This window comes from Entelurus aequoreus, linkage group LG08 (assembly GCF_033978785.1).
Source record: "Entelurus aequoreus isolate RoL-2023_Sb linkage group LG08, RoL_Eaeq_v1.1, whole genome shotgun sequence".
Lineage (NCBI taxonomy): Eukaryota > Metazoa > Chordata > Actinopteri > Syngnathiformes > Syngnathidae > Entelurus > Entelurus aequoreus.
Window position 1 is genome coordinate 48,259,564 of NC_084738.1, and position 19,712 is coordinate 48,279,275.

At 41.3% G+C, this 19,712-nt stretch overlaps 1 protein-coding gene across 1 annotated transcript in view; it reads left to right on the plus strand.

Annotated features, from left to right (window-relative positions):
* The window catches only part of gatad2b (GATA zinc finger domain containing 2B), a 125,772-nt gene that overhangs the window by 72,829 nt on the left and 33,231 nt on the right, over positions 1–19,712 (plus strand). The window contains exon 2 of the mRNA XM_062056695.1: positions 15,430–15,810. Within this exon, the coding sequence (XP_061912679.1) occupies positions 15,431–15,810 (380 nt within the window). The 5' untranslated portion in view covers position 15,430. The remainder of the gene's footprint in view (positions 1–15,429; positions 15,811–19,712) is intronic.

Sequence of the window (19,712 nt, forward strand, 5' to 3'; positions counted from 1 at the left end):
ATGTATATATATGTATATGTATGTATATATATGTATATGTATGTATGTACAATATATATATGTATGTATATTATAATATATATACATATATATGTATATGTATGTATATATAATATATATACATATATATGTATATGTATGTATATATATATATATATGTATATGTATGTATATATAATATATATACATATATATGTATATGTATGTATATATATATATATATATATGTATGTATGTATATATATGTATATATGTATGTATGTATATATATATGTATGTACAGTATATATACTGTATGTATGTATATATGTATGTATACTAGGGCTGCAACTAACAACTAATTTGATAATCGATTAATCTGTCGATTGTTACTTCGATGAATCGATTAATAATCGGATAAAAGAAACAAACTAAATTTCTATCCTTTCCAGTATTTTATTTTTAAAAAACAGCATACTGGCACCATACTTATTTTGATTATTGTTTCTCAGCTGTTAGTAAATGTTGCAGTTTATAAATAAAGGTTTATAAAAAAAATAAAAATAAAAAAAAGTTGCTTCTGCGCATGCGCATAGCATAGATCCAACGAATCGATGACTAAATTAATCGCCAACTATTTTTATAATCAATTTACCTGATTAGTTGTTGCAGCCCTAATGTATACATATATACAGTATGTATCTATATATCATATTTGCCAACCCTCTCGGTTTTACCGCGAGACTCCCGGTATTCAGCGCCTCTCCCGATAACCTCCCGGCAGAAATTTTCTCCCGACAAACTCCCGGAATTCAGCCGGAGCTGGAGGCCACGCCCCCTCCAGCTCAATGCGGATCTGAGTGGGGACAGCCTGTTCTCATGTCCGCTTTCCCACAATATAAACAGCTTGCCTGCCCAATGACGTCATAACATCTACGCCTTTTAGAGAGTAGAGTGCACAACTGCGCACAAAACAAGGAGACGAAGCAGAAGAACGAGGAAGTTACAGACATGGCGACGCCGTCGATGGATGTCTACAACAAATCCGTGTGTATATGTGTAAATAAATGAACACTAAAATTCAAGTACTTGTTTTATTTATATATATATATATATATATATATATATATATATATATATATATATATATATATATATATATATATATAAATATATATATATATAGCTAGAATTCACTGAAAGTCAAGTATTTTATACATTTTATATATATATATATATATATATATATATATATATATATATATATATATATATATATATATATATATATATATATATATATATATATATATATATTTTATATATATATATATATATATATATATATATATATATATATATATATATATATGTATATATATATATATATATATATATGAAATACTTGAGTTGGTGAATTCTAGCTGTAAATATACTCCCCTCTTAACCACGCCCCAACCACGCCCCCCGCCCCACCCAAGACCACGTCCCCCACCCCCCACCCCCGGTATCGTAGGTCTCAAGGTTGGCAAGTATGCTATATATGTATACATATATGTATGTGTATATATATATATATATATATATATATATATATATATATATACATATGTGTGTGTATATATGTACAGTACGTGTGTATATGTACTGTATGTATGTATGTGTATACATGTATGTGTATATATCCTATGAAAAACGGGGCATACAAAAACCAAGGTAACACTGCATATCTTTTTCTGTTATTTCTTGGGGAATTACCTGTTTTGCAGTTTAAAAAAAAAACAACGTTCTGCCGCTTTGAACTTTACATGAAAATCGAACCTCTGCTGCCCACAAGATAGGCGTTTGATTGTGGCAACTCCAGATGTTTGGTGACATTTTGCACTCGACAACACAACATTTTTGATGGCAGCAATCATTGCATGAATGTGGGCGGTTTGGAAATTAGTAACGCCGGATCACGAGCCACACTTAGAAGTTGTCATTTTTGGCAAAAGGCTAGGAAAGTCTAGCCGGATCCATTTGGCCCCTGCACTTAAGCGATAAGCAGATGAATCAAAGCATTGAAAAAGGAAACGGTTAAACGCTTCCCTGGTGTCGGTTCGGGGCCGAGGCGGCAGAAGGCGTATTGGGAGGATTGGCGTTGCATCAGCCAAATGAATTGTCATGTTGCAGACCAAGCGTGAAATGAGCAATGCAGTTGCAAATGGCCTTATTACCTCCACACGGCGGCTGCTTGGCACATGGCGTCGACCATGGCGTAGGACCTACCAGGACGGGAGGGTGGTCAGAAGCACATGCAAGGAAGGGCGCCCGATTTCGATTATGGGGGCGACATTTTAGCGGCAGCCATCTGATCGACAGTCAGCTCATGCGTTAAGAACATGGTGTGTGTGTGTGAGTGTGTGTGTGGGGGATGGGGAATTAAGATTTGGCATTATGTCAGAAGAGAGCTGCCATCCCCGCCTCCTTGCTACCCGTGCACACTATCTCACGCACAAAGGCGTGCAAGGACAGTGCAAGCGGCAGAAAAAAAGTCTGTGTGTTTGTGTCACTCTTTTTATTATTTTCTCATAAAGCAGCCACACACACACACACACACACACGCTTGTGTGCACACGTCCACACACTCCACAGCCACTTCTGATTGGTCTGTGTAACATGAACAAATGACGCCTTGAGCCCTGGCTACATGTAAGGGGCCCTGAAAGTAAGCATGTGTTTATTTTTACAGTAAAAGAGAGGGGGAGGAAAAAACGGAAGAGTTTGAGGAATTGGGGGAGGGTAGATGAGCAGGGAGGGGTTTCTTTGTGGCACTATACAGCTGGAACAGGAGAAGAGGGTTACAAAACGCTGCCTTCTGTTGGAATGTTGTGCTGTACGTGGCTGTCTGGAGGCTCCCGGACAGCCGTCGCTCTACCGGCCTTTTCCTCCATACAGTGTTGCAGCTCCCAGTGTCATATTGTAGGTGCAGACATCTACACAACTTCCACCTGTCATTCGCGAAAGGTGGGGAAAAAAAGTGATTTTTACTCAAGGTGGTGCCGACATCAACCTTTTTGCTTGCTACTTTGCTACTGAGATGCGTCTCCTGTTCTTTTCCTTTATTGCCTCAGCCTGGCAGTGTGCCCAAAAGCCAGAGGGGTGGGCTGGTGATGGCGGTGGGAGGGATTATGAGACGGGATGGGTGGGGTTGAGGAGAAACAGGAGAAAGAGTGTGGAGCAGCTGACTGAAACAGTCATTATATTATGTAAAGGCAGTCAGTGGCGATCGCCACGAGGGGCGGGTGGGGGGGTGGCATCTACTGACGCGCGGCACGAGGTCGGCCCCGATTGGCTCATCAGCGCCATTCTCAGCGACACTCGTTAAAGGTGGAGACTCGCCAGAGCGGGAGCTTCTTGTGTTTTTCTCTCAGCAAATGGAGGCGACCGCTATGCTCTACCGCCGCGTCACAAATTAATTAGTGAGGAGGTTGTAGCAGGGAAAGGCTTTGTTGTGCCATCTTTTTCACGCTTTTCAGAATTAAAGAAGATGATGCGGAACAGAAATGTCAGAGGAGGACATCATGAACAATGGATTGAATGTTGAAACGGTAGTGATAAAAAAAACAGAAACCAGTTTTGTTCAATCTGGTTCTAAACTTGATGCGAATGCGGTACAGAGCCAAATAATTACTGGATGTGCAGAGGCCGTAGCTGCATCATGTTCACCTTCTTTAGGCAGCAGATTGTATCAACAGTGCCTCTGCTGTTTACAAATAGTAGTGCACTGTTTTCTCACCACTTCAGAGTTCATTTAAAGTACCATTGCGTACATTGAGATTTGAGAACCCATTGACGTTTCATGTTAAAAGAATGACGGTTTTATTGTGTATGAAGTGTTTTAAGAGCATAGGAAGTGTTTATAAGTGTGTGAAAGCTGTGTGGAGGGCTTATAGACCATACTTGCCAACCCTCCAGATTTTCCCGGGAGACTCCCGAATTTCAGTGCCCCCTCCCGAAAATCAACCATTCTCCCGAATTTCTCCCGATTTCCACCCGGACAACAATATTGGGGGCGTGCCTTAAAGGAACTGCCTTTGGCATCCTCTATAACCTGTCGTCACGTCCGCTTTTCCTCCATACAATCAGCGTGCCGACCCAGTCACATAATATATGCGGCTTTTACACACACATAAGTGAATGCAGTGCATACTTGATCAACAGCCGTACAGGTCACACTGAGGGTTGCCGTATAAACAATTTTAACACTGTTACAAATATGCGCCACACTGTGAACCCACACCAAACAAGAATGACAAACACATTTCGGGAGAACATCCGCACCGTAACACAACGGTGCGGATGTTGTGTTCCCCCCGCCACCTGAACCCCGCTTACCCCCCATCACCCGAATTCGTAGGTCGCAAGGTTGGCAAGTATGTTATAGACTTTAAATACATATAATAATCATACAAATGATAAGATAATAATGTTTGAAATTAAATGTTTCAATTTGAATGAACAGCTATGCAAAAACACCATATGAATGAATACTGTCTCTCGCATTAAAGCCCTACTGAAACCCACTACTACCGACCACGCAGTCTGATAGTATCAATGATGAAATCTTAACATTGAAACACATGCCAATACGGCCGGGTTAACTTATAAAGTGCAATTTTAAAATTCCCGCCACACTTCCGGTTGAAAATCTCCTTTGGATATGATTTATGCGCGTGACGTCATAAAATGCACGGAAGTGTTTGGGCCCTATTGGACACAATACACAAAGCTCTGTTTTCTTCGACAAAATTCCACAGTATTCTGGACATCTGTGTTGGTGAATCTTTTGCAATTTGTTTAATGAACAATGGAGGCTGCAAAGAAGAACGTTGTAGGTGGGATCGATCGGTGTCTTAGCGGCTAAGTACAATACTTACAGCAACACAACAAGGACTACTTACCCTGATAGAAGACGCCTAGCTGATGCTTGCCGCCAAACCCACGGATGAAGTCCTTCGTCGCGCCGTTGATCGCTGGAACGCAGGTGAGCACGGCTGTTGATGGGAAGATGAGGGCTGGCTGGCGTAGGTGGAGCGCTAATGTTTTATCATAGTTCTGTGAGTTCCGGCTGCTAAGTTGCTAAATTAGCCTTAGTGTCGTTAGCAACAGCATTGTTAAGCCTTACCAGGCTGAGAATTTTTAACCGTGTAGTTACATGTACATGGTTTAATAGTATTTTTGCTCTTCTGTCTATCCTTCCAGTCAGGGGTTTATTTATTTTGTTTCTATCTTCATTTGAGAACGATGCTAGCACGTTAGCTCAGTAGCTAAGTGTGTCACCGATGTATTGTCTTGGAGATAAAAGTCACTTTAAATGTCCATTTTGCGTGCTCGACTCTCATTTTCAAGAGGATATAGTATCTGAGGTGGTTTAAAATACAAATCTGTGATCTACAATAGAAAAAGGAGAGAGTGTGGAATCCAATGAGCCAGCTTGTACCTAAGTTACGGTCAGAGCGAAAAAAGATACGTCCATCACTGCCTCTCAAGTCCTTCACTGTAACGTTCCTCATCTACGAATCTTTCATCCTCGCTCAAATTAATGGGGTAATCGTCACTTTCTCGGTCCGAATCTCTCTCGCTCCATTGTAAACAATGGGGAATTGTGAGGAATACTAGCTCCTGTGACGTCACGCTACTTCCGGTACAGGCAAGGCTTTTTTTATCAGCGAGCAAAAGTTGCGAACTTTATCGTCGATTTTCTCTACTAAATCCTTTCAGCAAAAATATGGCAATATCGCGAAATGATCAAGTATGACACATAGAATGGATCTGCTATTCCCGTTTAAATAAAAAAAAATCATTTCAGTAGGCCTTTAACTAGTGTTTGAGAAGTGTAGTTACACCCAAAGAACACTAAATTAGCCCCAGTGTGTCAATTTGAGTGTGAATGGTTGTCCGTCTATCTGAATGCAGCTGGTGTAGGCTCCAGACGTCATCGTCGTCGTCTTCATCATCGTCGTGTCCCCCCCACACGCACACACACACACACACACACACACACACACACACACACACACACACACGCACACCCCAAGAGGGTCAAGCAGTAGAAATTGGATGGACAATTTTTCCTTGTATTTCAAAGTGAAAAGATTAGATCCATTTAGTATTTGCGATAAAAGCATTTTAAAATGTCACATGTTGAGTATACTGAAAAAATGTGTTACGATAGGTAGGGATGATGTTCGAAACCGGTTCTCCCGATTGTTCGATAAGAAAAGAACCGATTCCATGGATTCGAATCCCTTTTTGAGAACCGGTTCTCGTTATCGAAGCCACTATACCGTATTTTGGCGATCATAGGGCGCACTGTATTAAAAGGTGCCGTGTTAGTTACGGGTGCTATTTCTGTATTTAACGCATAAATAAGGCGCAGCGTATTTTTGGGCGCAGGCATGGTTAAACATACGCTAGCTTAAAACATACGCTAGCATGCACGGACGCTGTTTTAAAAAGGAAGCAGGAGCAAAGCTGAGTTGGGTTGTACTTTATTGAAGTATTTATCAATGTACTCACATTATTTTTTTGATCAATCCTCATCCACAAATCCATCAAAGTCCTCATCTTCTGTGTCCGAAATGAACAGCTGGGCAAGGTCTCCATCAAACACGCCAGATTCCCTTTCCTCATTTTCAAAGTCAGTGTCGTTGTCCATTAGCATAGCAAGCTAGCACAACAATAAAAGCCGACTTCTCTTGCCCCGTTGTGCGTATCGATTCGCTACCGTGCTGGTCCCTTTTTCTCCACAGTGTGCTTCACCGGGTTGTCGAAAGTGAGCGCCACCTCTTCCATGTTGGTGATGTGTTTGTCGGCAATTTTTTTTATTTACAACGCACATAGCAGCACTATATGCTCACTGGGGGCGTGCCTTTAGCGTCCTCTCTCACCTGAAACCTTCACCCTATATCGGCCGCATGCGGTCCTCAGTCACGTCCGCTTTCCCTCCATATAAACAGCATGCCGGCCCAGTCATATAACATCTATGGCTTTTGGAACTCAGTGCACACACAACAACCTATCTGGATTCGATAAGGAATCGGTTCGATAAGAGGATTCGATAATGGGCTTGTACTCGATAATTTCTTAACGAACATCATCCCTAACGATAGGAGACAATGGCAACCAAAATGGGCAAAGTGGCTCTGGGTATAGTAAATGACTATCTCCTATTTAGAACAACTTTGCAAAAAATGCTGGGATGCCATTTTGAAGAAAAACTTGTTCAAAACTATGTGGTCAAATTTCAGCCCTCAAGTCTTTAAATTTAACTGATTTGTCGAAGATAGAAACATTTTTTAAATTTTTTTGGTCAAAGCAGACTGAAGGTTTAAACTGGCCAAATAGGGCCTGTGATCGATTTTTCAAGGCTGTGCATAATTAGCTGGGATTGATTGAATTTGTTTGAATTAGTGCGAAAATCCTAGAAAGTCTGAATAAAGCATACAAAGCACTTTTATACATTTTGTACATTAAAGATGCTAAAAGAGATCCAAAGTGTAAAGTTACAGACAAGTGCAACAGTTGGTTTGAAGCGTGTGAATAATTATGTTACTTGTATTAAAGTTCCTTATTGATTGAAACAAAGTAATAATTCCAGCTCAACAGAATGATGGAAGTACACTGCTTTCATCTCATCCACTTATGCTTGCTCCCTAGCCAAATGCTGGGCTGTACTGGATTTGTCTACTGAATAGACGTTTGGCACAATGCACATTTGTCCCTCACTTTCGATGTGTACAGTGTGGGAAATCGATATGCCTCTGTGAAAAACCAGATTTGGAAAACATGTACCGCTCCACCCCTAGTCTGTTGTGATAGGATGTCACACTCAAGTCACAGCAGTGTCTAGGAGCAGTTTTGGTGTCTGTGGATAAACTCTGCCAGGTTTAGGAAGATGACTGGTATTTTCTGACCTTCCAGTCCACGTTGGATCCCAGATGTGCAACCGACCAAAGCCGATTCTTTGGCTGCATTCTCTGATCGGAAAAAAAAACTAATTTTAAAAAAGCCATGCAAATCAAAATAGGTCACAACAAGCAAAACACAACTTCTCTGTAGGGCTGGACAATCAATAGATTTCGAAACATCGATTATGGCTTAACACGATCATTCAAATATATTAAAATCAGGAAAGAAAGAAAAATTAATGGCCTTGCAAATTCTGGAGCTTGTTGTGGGAAAAAGAGCATGTCTACTAAAGTTTGGGATCTCATCATGGTTGCGACTTTTTATTTGACACAGCGCTAGCATGCCTAATCAGTAATCACTAAATTCAACAAAAAAAAAGTAAGGCCTATGACTTCCGGGTTAACTTAACCGCGGACAGAATTGGCCAATAAAATGGAATCCACTGTTAAACGTAGAATCAGGGAAATTGAAATGAATGTGACATTGTGAGGAGAAGGAATTTGTTTGGGAAAATTATGTTCTGAACGGCACATTCATCCCTGAAACACTCAACCGCCCCGTCCTGCACTAAGAAATGTGGAGATGGCCTCTTAAAACAGCGACTAAACAACGTGGAACAAGCACAAGAACTACTGCACAGGGTAGAGCTAGAGTGCGCCAAGGTTGGCCTTAGGCTAAATGCCAAGAAAACTGAGGTCATGACCTACAACGTTCCACCAGAACATCAACCTCTCATAACAGCAGGAGGCACTGTGCTGAAAGAAGTTGAGGACTTCAAATACCTGGGCGCATGGGTCAACTCAACTGAGCAAGATCTAAAAGTGAGGAAGGCACTTGCATGGAGGGCCCCGAACGGCAAGATCAGTGTATGGAACTCCAACCTCCCCCGCCAAATCAAACTCATCTTCTTCTATGCGGCAGTTGAGTCCGTTCTCCTCTATGGCAGCGAATGCTGGACCCAGAAGCCAATCCTGGAGAAGTCTCTGGATGGATGCTACACCAGGATGCTGCGTGCAGTGCTTAACATCAACAAGAGTGCGCACGTAACCAACAGAATCCTCTACAAGGGAATACCAAGGGTGAGCGAGAAGATTGCTGTAAGGAGAATGAGACTAGCAGGACACTGCCGAAGGCATCAGGAGCTGCCAGCCAGCAAATTGGTGCTGTGGGAACCAACACATGGGCATCGGTCAAGAGGACGTCTCACACTAACATACGTGGACATACTCAAGAAGGATGCAGGAGCTCAGAGTACCAAGGAACTGGCCAAATGTATGGAGAATCGGGATGACTGGAAGCAACGATGAAGGCTCGTCTGAGGACGACCTAGAGAGAAACTGTGAAACTAAAGCTAGCAAAAACTATCCATACACCCACAACACATTCCAAAATGAACGACATCGTCAATGTAAGATCTGTGTACAAACTGAACAGCAGTTGCTACACAATATTAGTGTGTTGCGCCTCATCCGGTCTGACTGCGCTAACAAAAACATTTTTTGTACCTTACACAAGCTTAATATCCTTACAGTACTTTTTGTTACATTTACAAAAATGTTATGCTTTGATCTAAAATACTGGTCAAAAGTGTCCAAAAATGTATTGCACCATTAAATGTGAGGATTTTTTCATTTAATTAACAAACTTTTTATTTAATTTTATTTGGCACAAAAAGCACACACACTATGGTGGTAAAATAAGTGAATAACGAATTGAAGAACATTTTTACGGAAAGACTCAATGTTACTGTTATTTATATTTTTATTGTCATTTAAATATATCATTAGTATTTTTATGATTTTACTTGTGGTTTATTAATGTTGAGTTTTGGTGGTACAGCAAATACTTATGTTTTCAAATAATGAATATTAAACGTGATTACAATATCAGTCAAAGAAATCCTGATTAATATTTTTGCCATAATTGTCCAGCCTCTGTAAATATTACTGGTATTAATGATAAGCAGCAGTAAAATTCACAACAGTTTCAAATGTGAATTATCGTAAAACTGATTAATTATCACGCTTCCATGAACTCACGGCACGGTGATATTGCTCATTTTTTGTAGAAACAGTTGGCGCATTAAATGTTAGTTAGTGCGCTGTTCGCTTGTTAGTTAGCAACTAGCCCACTGCTTCATATCTGCCAACTTATGCGTTGTTCACCAGCTGGCTGTCAGGATTGTTCCAGACAGGTTTTTCATTTATTTGTGTATTCCTGTGTTTGGTGTTTAGTTCCTGTCCAGTGCTCTTATTTCTAGTTTCTACTCTCTGTTTTGTGGGTTGTCCTGCCCTGACGTTATCCCTGCCTCAGAGCACTGTTTCCTTCACCTGTTATTGATTGGCGATCAGTGGACTCACCTGTTCCTGATCGTTAATCAAGAGGGTTTTTATTCCAGCTTCACCTTCCTGTGGCTGCTGGTTCATTGTTTGTTTTCTATCAAGAATGGATGATTGTGGTTTATTGGCATTTCCCTGCTTCCACGTTGCACTAGTTTTTGTCATAAAATATTTTTTTTATCTGCACACTGTCTGCTACCCTCTTCATCGCTACCTGGTGCAGAACAATATTTAATGTGTGAAAAAAAGTATGTATATAATGTATATGTAGTTTAAAAAAATAATGCATGATATTTATACCGTGGACACCCCTCAGACTAGCTGACTGACATCAATATAAGCAAAATCTAAACTAGCCATTGCGTGCACATTCACATCTGACTTTGTTCAGAGACATACAAGGAATAGGTGATAAAAAGGTTTCTTAAACCTACTGCAGTTTGTTGACATGGTTTTTTTCCTCTTTGTGCATGTTTTTATTGGATTCTTGTGTTTTCATATCTTTCAAACTCATATCTAACAGTGCTGCTGCAGTAATTTGGTTGCATGTCTTGTCAGAGGTCAATATATTCCAATACTTTTTCATTTGAAATGGATGACGCACTGAAAATGAGTCTCAGCCTCGTCTTCACCTCCGCTGACATGTCTTTCGCAATGCTGAAGCTGGTCACATGACCAGGCTCATTCGCTCATAAGACTCGTCTTGCTGTCATCCAACTTGACCTCTAATAAATAAGGATTTTAGCATGTACAAGATGTACATTCATGATTTAAGTGCTTTGATGGTTAGTGTAAATGTAAAAATGCACATATCCTAACGACTGGATAAGTGTAAATGAAGCTGCTTGTACAGTAGTTTTAGCAGTAGAAGAATGGTATTTGTACTGTTGGAAGTGCCAATTGTTAACTTTCAAACACATCTAATTGTGTTTCCTTTGTGTATTGTTCAACAAAACTGCTTGACTTGGGTGACCTTTCCATGGTGTAAATGCCTTCCACCCAAGTGCAGCTAGGTTAGGCTGCAGCGACCCCAAGAAGGTCAAGCGATATCCATCCATCCATTTTTTTTTACATGTTTTCCACATTTGTCCATTTAAGTGTTTGGGGTTTGAATTATGCTTTAATCGAATTGGTTTAGTTAAGCGTTCAGCTGATGTTCTTACTAGGGGTGTTTTGATCATATATTGAGTTTGGATCATCAAAAAAACAGATGATCTAAAATTTTCGATACAAGCAGTTCTGCAGCAGCGCGTTTACTTGTGCAAAGCTGGACATTCAGTTAAAGCTAAAGGTCCTCCAATAAGCACCCAAGGTTGGCCTTTTCTTCTGTTTTAGTGAAGTCATTTCCAAAAGTTAAACATGGTAGGCTATATACACTACCGTTCAAAAGTTTGGGGTCACATTGAAATGTCCTTATTTTTGAAGGAAAAGCACTGTACTTTTCAATGAAGATAACTTTAAACTAGTCTTAACTTTAAAGAAATACACTCTATACATTGCTAATGTGGTAAATGACTATTCCAGCTGCAAATGTCTGTTTTTTGGTGCAATATCTACACAGGTGTATAGAGGCCCATTTCCAGCAACTATCACTCCAGTGTTTTAATGTTACAATGTGTTTGCTCATTGGCTCAGAAGGCTAATTGATGATTAGAAAACCCTTGTGCAATCATGTTCACACATCTGAAAACAGTTTAGCTCGTTACAGAAGCTACAAAACTGACCTTCCTTTGAGCAGATTGAGTTTCTGGAGCATCACATTTGTGGGGTCAATTAAACGCTCAAAATGGCCAGAAAAAGAGAACTTTCATCTGAAACGCGACAGTCTATTTGTTGTTCTTAGAAATGAAGGCTATTCCACAAAATTGTTTGGGTGACCCCAAACTTTTGAACGGTAGTGTAGGCTACAAGGAGTTAGCAGCTACACAACAGTTAAGCACATAATAGCACCCAAGCTATGTAATTAGTGTGATTAATTGAACAATATTGCAGTCTAAAACACCACATCGTCAATACAAACAAGTATGTAATATTTACAGTTGTATATTACTTATGGACACAGGCTTCAAGGCAGAAGCATATTAAAAAGTATCTCGTAACAAAAGTGTCCACATCATTCAATTTACTGTGTCATAAGCTTAACTTAATAAATTATTTGTGTTAAAAAAAAACAATTCAATCAATCAATCAATGTTTATTTATATAGCCCTAAATCACAAGTGTCTCAAAGGGCTGTACAAGCCACAACGACATCCTCGGTACAGAGCCCACATACGGGCAAGGAAAAACTCACCCCAGTGGGACGTCGGTGAATGACTATGAGAAACCTTGGAGAGGACCGCATATGTGGGTAACCCCCCCCCTCTAGGGGAGACCGAAAGCAACGGATGTCGAGTGGGTCTGACATAACATTGTGAAAGTCCAGTCCACAGTGGATCCAACACATCAGCGGGAGTCCAGTCCACAGCGGGGCCAACAGGAAACCATCCCGAGCGGAGACGGGTCAGCAGCGCAGAGATGTCCCCAACCGATGCACAGGCTAGTGGTCCACCCGGGGTCCCGGCTCTGGACAGCCAGCACTTCATCCATGGCCACCGGACCTATGCAACTCCCCCTCGCAAGGGACAGGGGAGAAGAGGAGAGAAGAAAAGAAACGGCAGATCAACTGGTCTAAAAAAGGGGGGGTCTATTTAAAGGCTAGATTATACAAATGAGTTTTAAGATGGGACTTAAATGCTTCTACTGAGGTAGCATCTCTAACTGTTACCGGGAGGGCATTCCAGAGTACTGGAGCCCGAATAGAAAACGCTCTATAGCCCGCAGACTTTTTTTTGGCTCTGGGAATCACTAATAAGCCGGAGTTCTTTGAACGCATATTTCTTGTCGGGACATATGGTACAATACAATCGGCGAGATAGGCTGGAGCTAAACCGTGTAATATTTTATACGTAAGTAGTAAAACCTTAAAGTCGCATCTTAAGTGCACAGGAAGCCAGTGCAACTGAGCCAGTATAGGCGTAATATGATCAAACTTTCTTGTTTTTGTCAAAAGCCTTGCAGCCGCATTTTGTACCAACTGTAATCTTTTAATGCTAGACATAGGGAGGCCCGAAAATAATACGTTACAGTAATCGAGACGAGACGTAACGAACGCATGAATAATGATCTCAGCGTCGCTAGTGGACAAGATGGAACGAATTTTAGCGATATTACGGAGATGAAAGAAGGCCGTTTTAGTAACACTCTTAATGTGTGACTCAAACGAGAGAGTTGGGTCGAAGATAATACCCAGATTCTTTACCGAGTCTCCTTGTTTAATTGTTTGGTTGTCAAATGTTAAGGTGGTATTATTAAATAGATGTTGGTGTCTAGCAGGACCGATAATCAGCATTTCCGTTTTCTTAGCGTTGAGTTGCAAAAAGTTAGCGGACATCCATTGTTTAATTTCATTAAGACACGCCTCCAGCTGACTACAGTCCGGCGTGTTGGTCAGCTTTAGGGGCATGTAGAGTTGAGTGTCATCAGCATAACAGTGAAAGCTAACACCGTACTTGCGTATGATGTCACCCAGCGGCAGCATGTAAATACTAAAGAGTGCAGGGCCAAGAACCGAACCCTGGGGAACTCCGCACGTTACCTTGACATAGTCCGAGGTCACATTGTTATGGGAGACGCACTGCATCCTGTCAGTAAGATAAGAGTTAAACCAAGACAAGGCTAAGTCTGACATACCAATACGTGTTTTGATACGCTCTAATAAAATATTATGATCGACGGTATCGAAAGCGGCGCTAAGATCAAGAAGCAGCAACATAGATGAAGCATCAGAATCCATCGTTAGCAATAGATCATTAGTCATTTTTGCGAGGGCTGTCTCCGTAGAGTGATTTGCCCTGAAACCGGATTGAAAAGGTTCACAGAGATTGTTAGTCACTAAGTGTTCATTTAGCTGCTGTGCAACAGTTTTTTCGAGAATTTTGGAAATAAACGGAAGGTGGGAGACCGGTCGGTAGTTTACCATGAGGTCAGGATCGAGGTTAGGTCTTTTGAGCAGAGGATGAATAACCGCTTTTTTGAATGCTAGGGGAACAGTGCCGGAGGAAAGAAAATTACCACTTCAACTGAAGACAGCATAAGTCCATTCCAGACAGTTAATAAAAAATAGGTTTGTTTTTTTCCTACCTACTATCGTTCGTCGTTGGAGTCATTTCACTTGATTAAGTCTTTTCACACTACAAAATAATAAAAGTACATATAACTGATATCGTATCGTATTGGACAATACTCAAGGCTCCAATATGGATATAATTTTGGAAATGGAAAAGTAGTTTCGGGACACCCCTCGTACTTACGATCACATATTTGCGTAGCAGTTACCATAGCAACACAAATGTAACCATGCTGACCCCTGGACTTGGGTCGAGCAGTTATTAAAGTTTAGGTTGACTGTTGTTAACTATTTTGTAGGTTTTACAAATGTATTGTTCCAATTCTCAAGTCAGAGCATATTCCCTGACTGCGGAAATCCCAATATTCATCACTGTCAAGTTGAGAAATCCAAGCTATTATTAGTCTGCTCTGTTTAACCCACTTCTGTCTGAATGATCAGCTGCTCACGCTGTCTGATTATCCGTGTTGCAGCCATTTTTACCGCACTTCCGTGATGCTGGAAATAGAGCAGTCGCTTCCCTGCAACGTTCCATGTTTGACTTGTGTTTTTAAAGCCTGAGTCATTGTTGTGGAGAACTTGTGGTCCTCTCTCGTTAATAGAAGAACAATAGCGCATTTATTTGAGTACGTTTTTGTCAAATAATCCACACATGGTGTGGTACTGGTATGTGGGATCAATTAGTATCAACAGTATTTATGTCACAAACATTTTACCAAGTGTGAACACTATTGTTATGTTGGTTGGTTGGTTGTATGATGGCAAGTAATGAGAATCAATTATATGACTTGTTTTTGTTTACTGTTGTCATATTTCTAACCATCTTACTATGTTATCTTCATGTTCCAATGTATTATTTGCTTTTTTTAAACATTTGATACACTTCCTATTTGATACATTTTTGCACAGATTGTCGATACATTAATGATACCACATTGAAAGTGTGAGTCATCAGAAGAGATAACTCTCCTGTTGTGTCTCATGCAGGATGGAGCAGATGTCAGAGGAGGCGTTAAGGCTGAACCTGCTAAAGCGAGGCCTGGAGTCGCCCACCGAGCGAGAGGAAGCCCTCGCCAAGCGCCTCAAAATGGAGGGCCACGAGGCGATGGAGCGCCTCAAGATGCTGGCGCTGCTGAAACGCAAAGATCTGGCAGACCTGGCCGCCTTAGAAGTTGCCGGTCCTCTGGGAGACGGGAAAGGCCCCGGTGCTAGCTCACTCCACCACCAGAGCTTAATGGGCGCCACCTACGAGGAGAAGCTAAATGGGAGCCTTAGACTGGGAGGACATGGCGGCCATGTTGGGCCCAGTAAAAACGGGAAGGAGAACGTACTGGATGAGCCGGTGGATATGAGCGCCGGGCGGAGATGGTAAGATAATTTAAATACTATACGTAAGCATTTATGGTCAGGTTGTACCGACACTGAAGTCTAGCACTTTTGGCTGGTGTGAATAAGCTGATCCGTGCTCAAGAAAAGTGTCAAATTAAAAATAGCTTACAAAATGTCAATCGAATTTAGAATGACAGGGCCCTTTATGTGGAATTTTACTGCAAACATATTTTTTCCATTTCCTGTTTGTCACTAACAAAAGAAGGAAATAGCTACATTTTCAAACTGTTCTATGTAAATGTCCATGCGTCGGCTTTTTGCGGCAGAGGACACAAGTTTGATCCCTAGCCAGGGTTGTGTTAGTTAGGGTAATCAGTTTAAACATTAACCTACATCATCATGTGATCATCTTGCTGTGGCGACCAGGGGTGGGTACAGGAACTCAGTTCTATAATGGCACCTGTGTCGACGTAAACGAAAGTAACATCGGATGGGCGATACTGCCTGAAATCTATGTCGCGATATATATTGCAGCCTTGTGCTATAACGATACATAACATTATTTAAGTATGTAAATGATACTATATATACATAAATATACACAAGACAAACAATAAATAAAATTGCTGAATAAAGTTTTGACAAACAGAGTTGCACTTCAATATTGAACATGTAGGCAGAGATTAGAGTTGTACAATACCTAACTGACAATCAAGTTAGGACCTTTTTAAACAAAAGTGAAGAGTAACAATATCCATCCATCCATTTTCTTCCGCTTATCCGAGGTCAGGTCACGGGGGCAGCAGCCTAAGCAGAGAAGCCCAGACTTCCCTCTCCCCAGCCAATCCTCCCAGGGGATCCTGAGGCGTTCCCAGGCCAGCCGGGAGACATAGTCTTCCCAACGTGTCCTGGGTCTTCACCGTGGCCTCCTACCAGTCGGATGTTCCTTAAACACCTCCCTAGGGAGGTGTTCGGGTGGCATCCTGACCAGATGCCCGAACCACCTCACCTGGCTCCTCTCGATGTGGAGGAGCAACGGCTTTACATTGAGCCTCCCGGATCACAGAGCTTCTCGCCCTATTTCTAAGGAAGACCCCCGCCACCCCGCGGCAGAAACTCATTTCGGCCGCTTGTACCCGTGATCTTGTCCTTTCAGTCATAACCCAAAGCTCATGACCATAGGTGAGGATGGGAACGTAGATAGACCGGTAAATTGAGAGCGTTGCCTTCCGGCTCAGCTCCTTCTTCACCACAACGGATCGATACAGCGTCCGCATTACTGAAGACGCCACACCGATCCGCCTGTCGATCTCACGATCCACTCTTCCCTCACTCGTGAACAAGACTCCGAGGTACTTGAACTCCTGCACTTGGGGCAAGATCTCTTCCCCAACCCGGATGGCACTCCACCCTTTTCCGGGCGAAAACCATGGACTCTGACTTTGAGGTGCTGATTCTCATCACAGTCGCTTTACATTTGGCTGCGAACCGATCCAGTGAGAGCTGAAGATCCTGGTCAGATGAAGCCATCAGGACCACATCATCTGCAAAAAGCAGAGACCTAATCCTGCAGCCACCAAACCGGATCCCCTCAACGCCTTGACTGCACCTAGAAATTCTGTCCATAAACGTTATGAACAGAATCCGTGACAAAGGGCAGCCTTGGTGGAGTCCAACCCTCACTGGAAAAGGGTCTGACTTACTGCCGGCAATGCAGACCAAGCTCTGACACTGATCATACAGGGAGCGGACCACCACAATCAGACAGTCCAATACACATACTCTCTGAGCACTCCCCACAGAACTTCCCGGGGGACACGGTCGAATGCCTTCTCCAAGTCCACAAAGCATATGTAGACTGGTTGTGCAAACTCCCATGCACCCTCAAGTAACCCTAGTGTAACAATTAAACACTACATTATAAGCAGATGCATTAACAAGTCAAGTCAAGTTAAACCCGGCAAATTCAGAGTGAGGAAACAGCAACATGACATGACAAATGACTGTCAAACGTTTGCTGCACTTTTAAAAATGCTAGTTTTTCAACAGTACTAAATGGCAGTATGTGTTTGGCGATGTATTTAACCACACTTTCTATGAGTGGACACTATTTTGTGCTGTTATGTAGGGATGGGAATTGATACGATTTTTCCGGTTCCGTTTCCAATTTCGATTCTGCTTAACAATTCGGTTCCTTAACGGTTCTTTTTCTCAACGGTTCTTATCAATTATTTGGAGGAAAAAAGGTGTATTAGCCTCAATTTTGTTTAGTTTAGAGGCAACATGACCTTAAAAAGCCTGAGGTCACATACGTAGCATAGAAGAAAAAAAGGTACAAGTAGCCAAAACATTTTATTTTGGCAATATTGTTATTGTGCACTAAAATGAAAAACATTTTTTAGCATTTATTTACCATGTATTTGTATTACTCCAAACCATATTTCTAAGTGAATTTGGTTTGGAGTCCAATAGCATAAAAACTCTTTCACACATGAATAAGGCATAACAAATATCACAACACCAGTAGGAGTGAAGACAGCCACGGCGGCCAACACAGTGTCCCTTATTTTGTTTTTTTTAGGAAGGCCCACAGCCATTGGTCAAGCACATGCGTGGAGGCATTATAGAGTTTGATGCAAATGCTCCCCACCAGTTCTTAGCAATAATTGCCCGTCTTCATATTAAAAATAAATCGAGCTATTCAAAAGCATCCAAAAAGTAAAGGCCGACTTGCAGAATGAGGATGTCAATATTTATTGTATATGTGAAGAAGCGAAAATGCATAAATTTAGGGGAAACTTTTTGATGCTGCTTTTAAAGCAAACTTGTTGTCTACTGACAGCAACTCATCTCTTCACCACTTCATGCTCCCCTGCTGAGAACCACCACTGGAATCTACTGTCCAATGGTCCGTGTGTAAAGATGTAATGTCTGTGCGGTTGATTGTTAGAGACACATTAACCACTCTGTTGTGCCACACAGTCCTGACAATTATATTGTACATATCTAAATACTACAGTTCCAATGTCACAACCTATTTTATACGTGGCAGTTTGTCTTCATGTAGATTTAGAATGGAATAAATCATTGTATTAAACTCAACAGTTTGTACGTAAGAGTATTCACACTTACTTAGTCGTTCAAAAACAAACACAAGTGTACAGCCGGCAGTTAGGTGTGTCCAGATACACTTCCAATACGATACCTGATATCGGAGCCTTGTGTATCGGCCAACACTATTATTGATTCGCTACAATATCAGCAGGAATCATACATACTTTTATTTTGTAGTGTGGAATATTAGAACAGTTTGACAATGGTAGGTATGAAAACACTAACCTATTTATTATTGCAATGCATCCGAAAAGTGTTCACAGCTCTTAACATTTTTTCACATTACGTTATGGTACGGATTTATTCCAAAATGGAATAAATTCATTTTTATTCTCAAAATTATTTAGACAATACTCCATAATAACAACGTGAACAGTTTTTTTGTATTAATTTTTTGCAAATGAAGTACTCTGCCTTGTGCAGCTGAGTCCGAAAGGGACGCGGTGGAAAATAGATGCATGGATGGATTTTGCAAATGTATTAAAAATAAAAAACCCAAAACATTGCATGCACATAAGTATTTACCTTTGCTCTGTTGATGCACTTTTGGCAGCAATTACAGCCTCAAGTCTTTATGAATATGATACCACAAGCTTGGCACACCTATCTTTGGGCAGTTTCACCCATTCCTCTTTGCAGCACCTCTGAAGCTCCATCAGGTTGGATGGGAAGCATTGATTTTCATCCAGGATGTCTCTGTAGATTGCTGCATTCATCTTAGTCTAGTCAGGCAGGTGACCAAGAACCCAATGGCCACTCTATCAAAGCTGCAGAATTCCACTGTGGTGAGAGGAGAACCTTCCAGAAGGACAACCATCAGTGCAGCA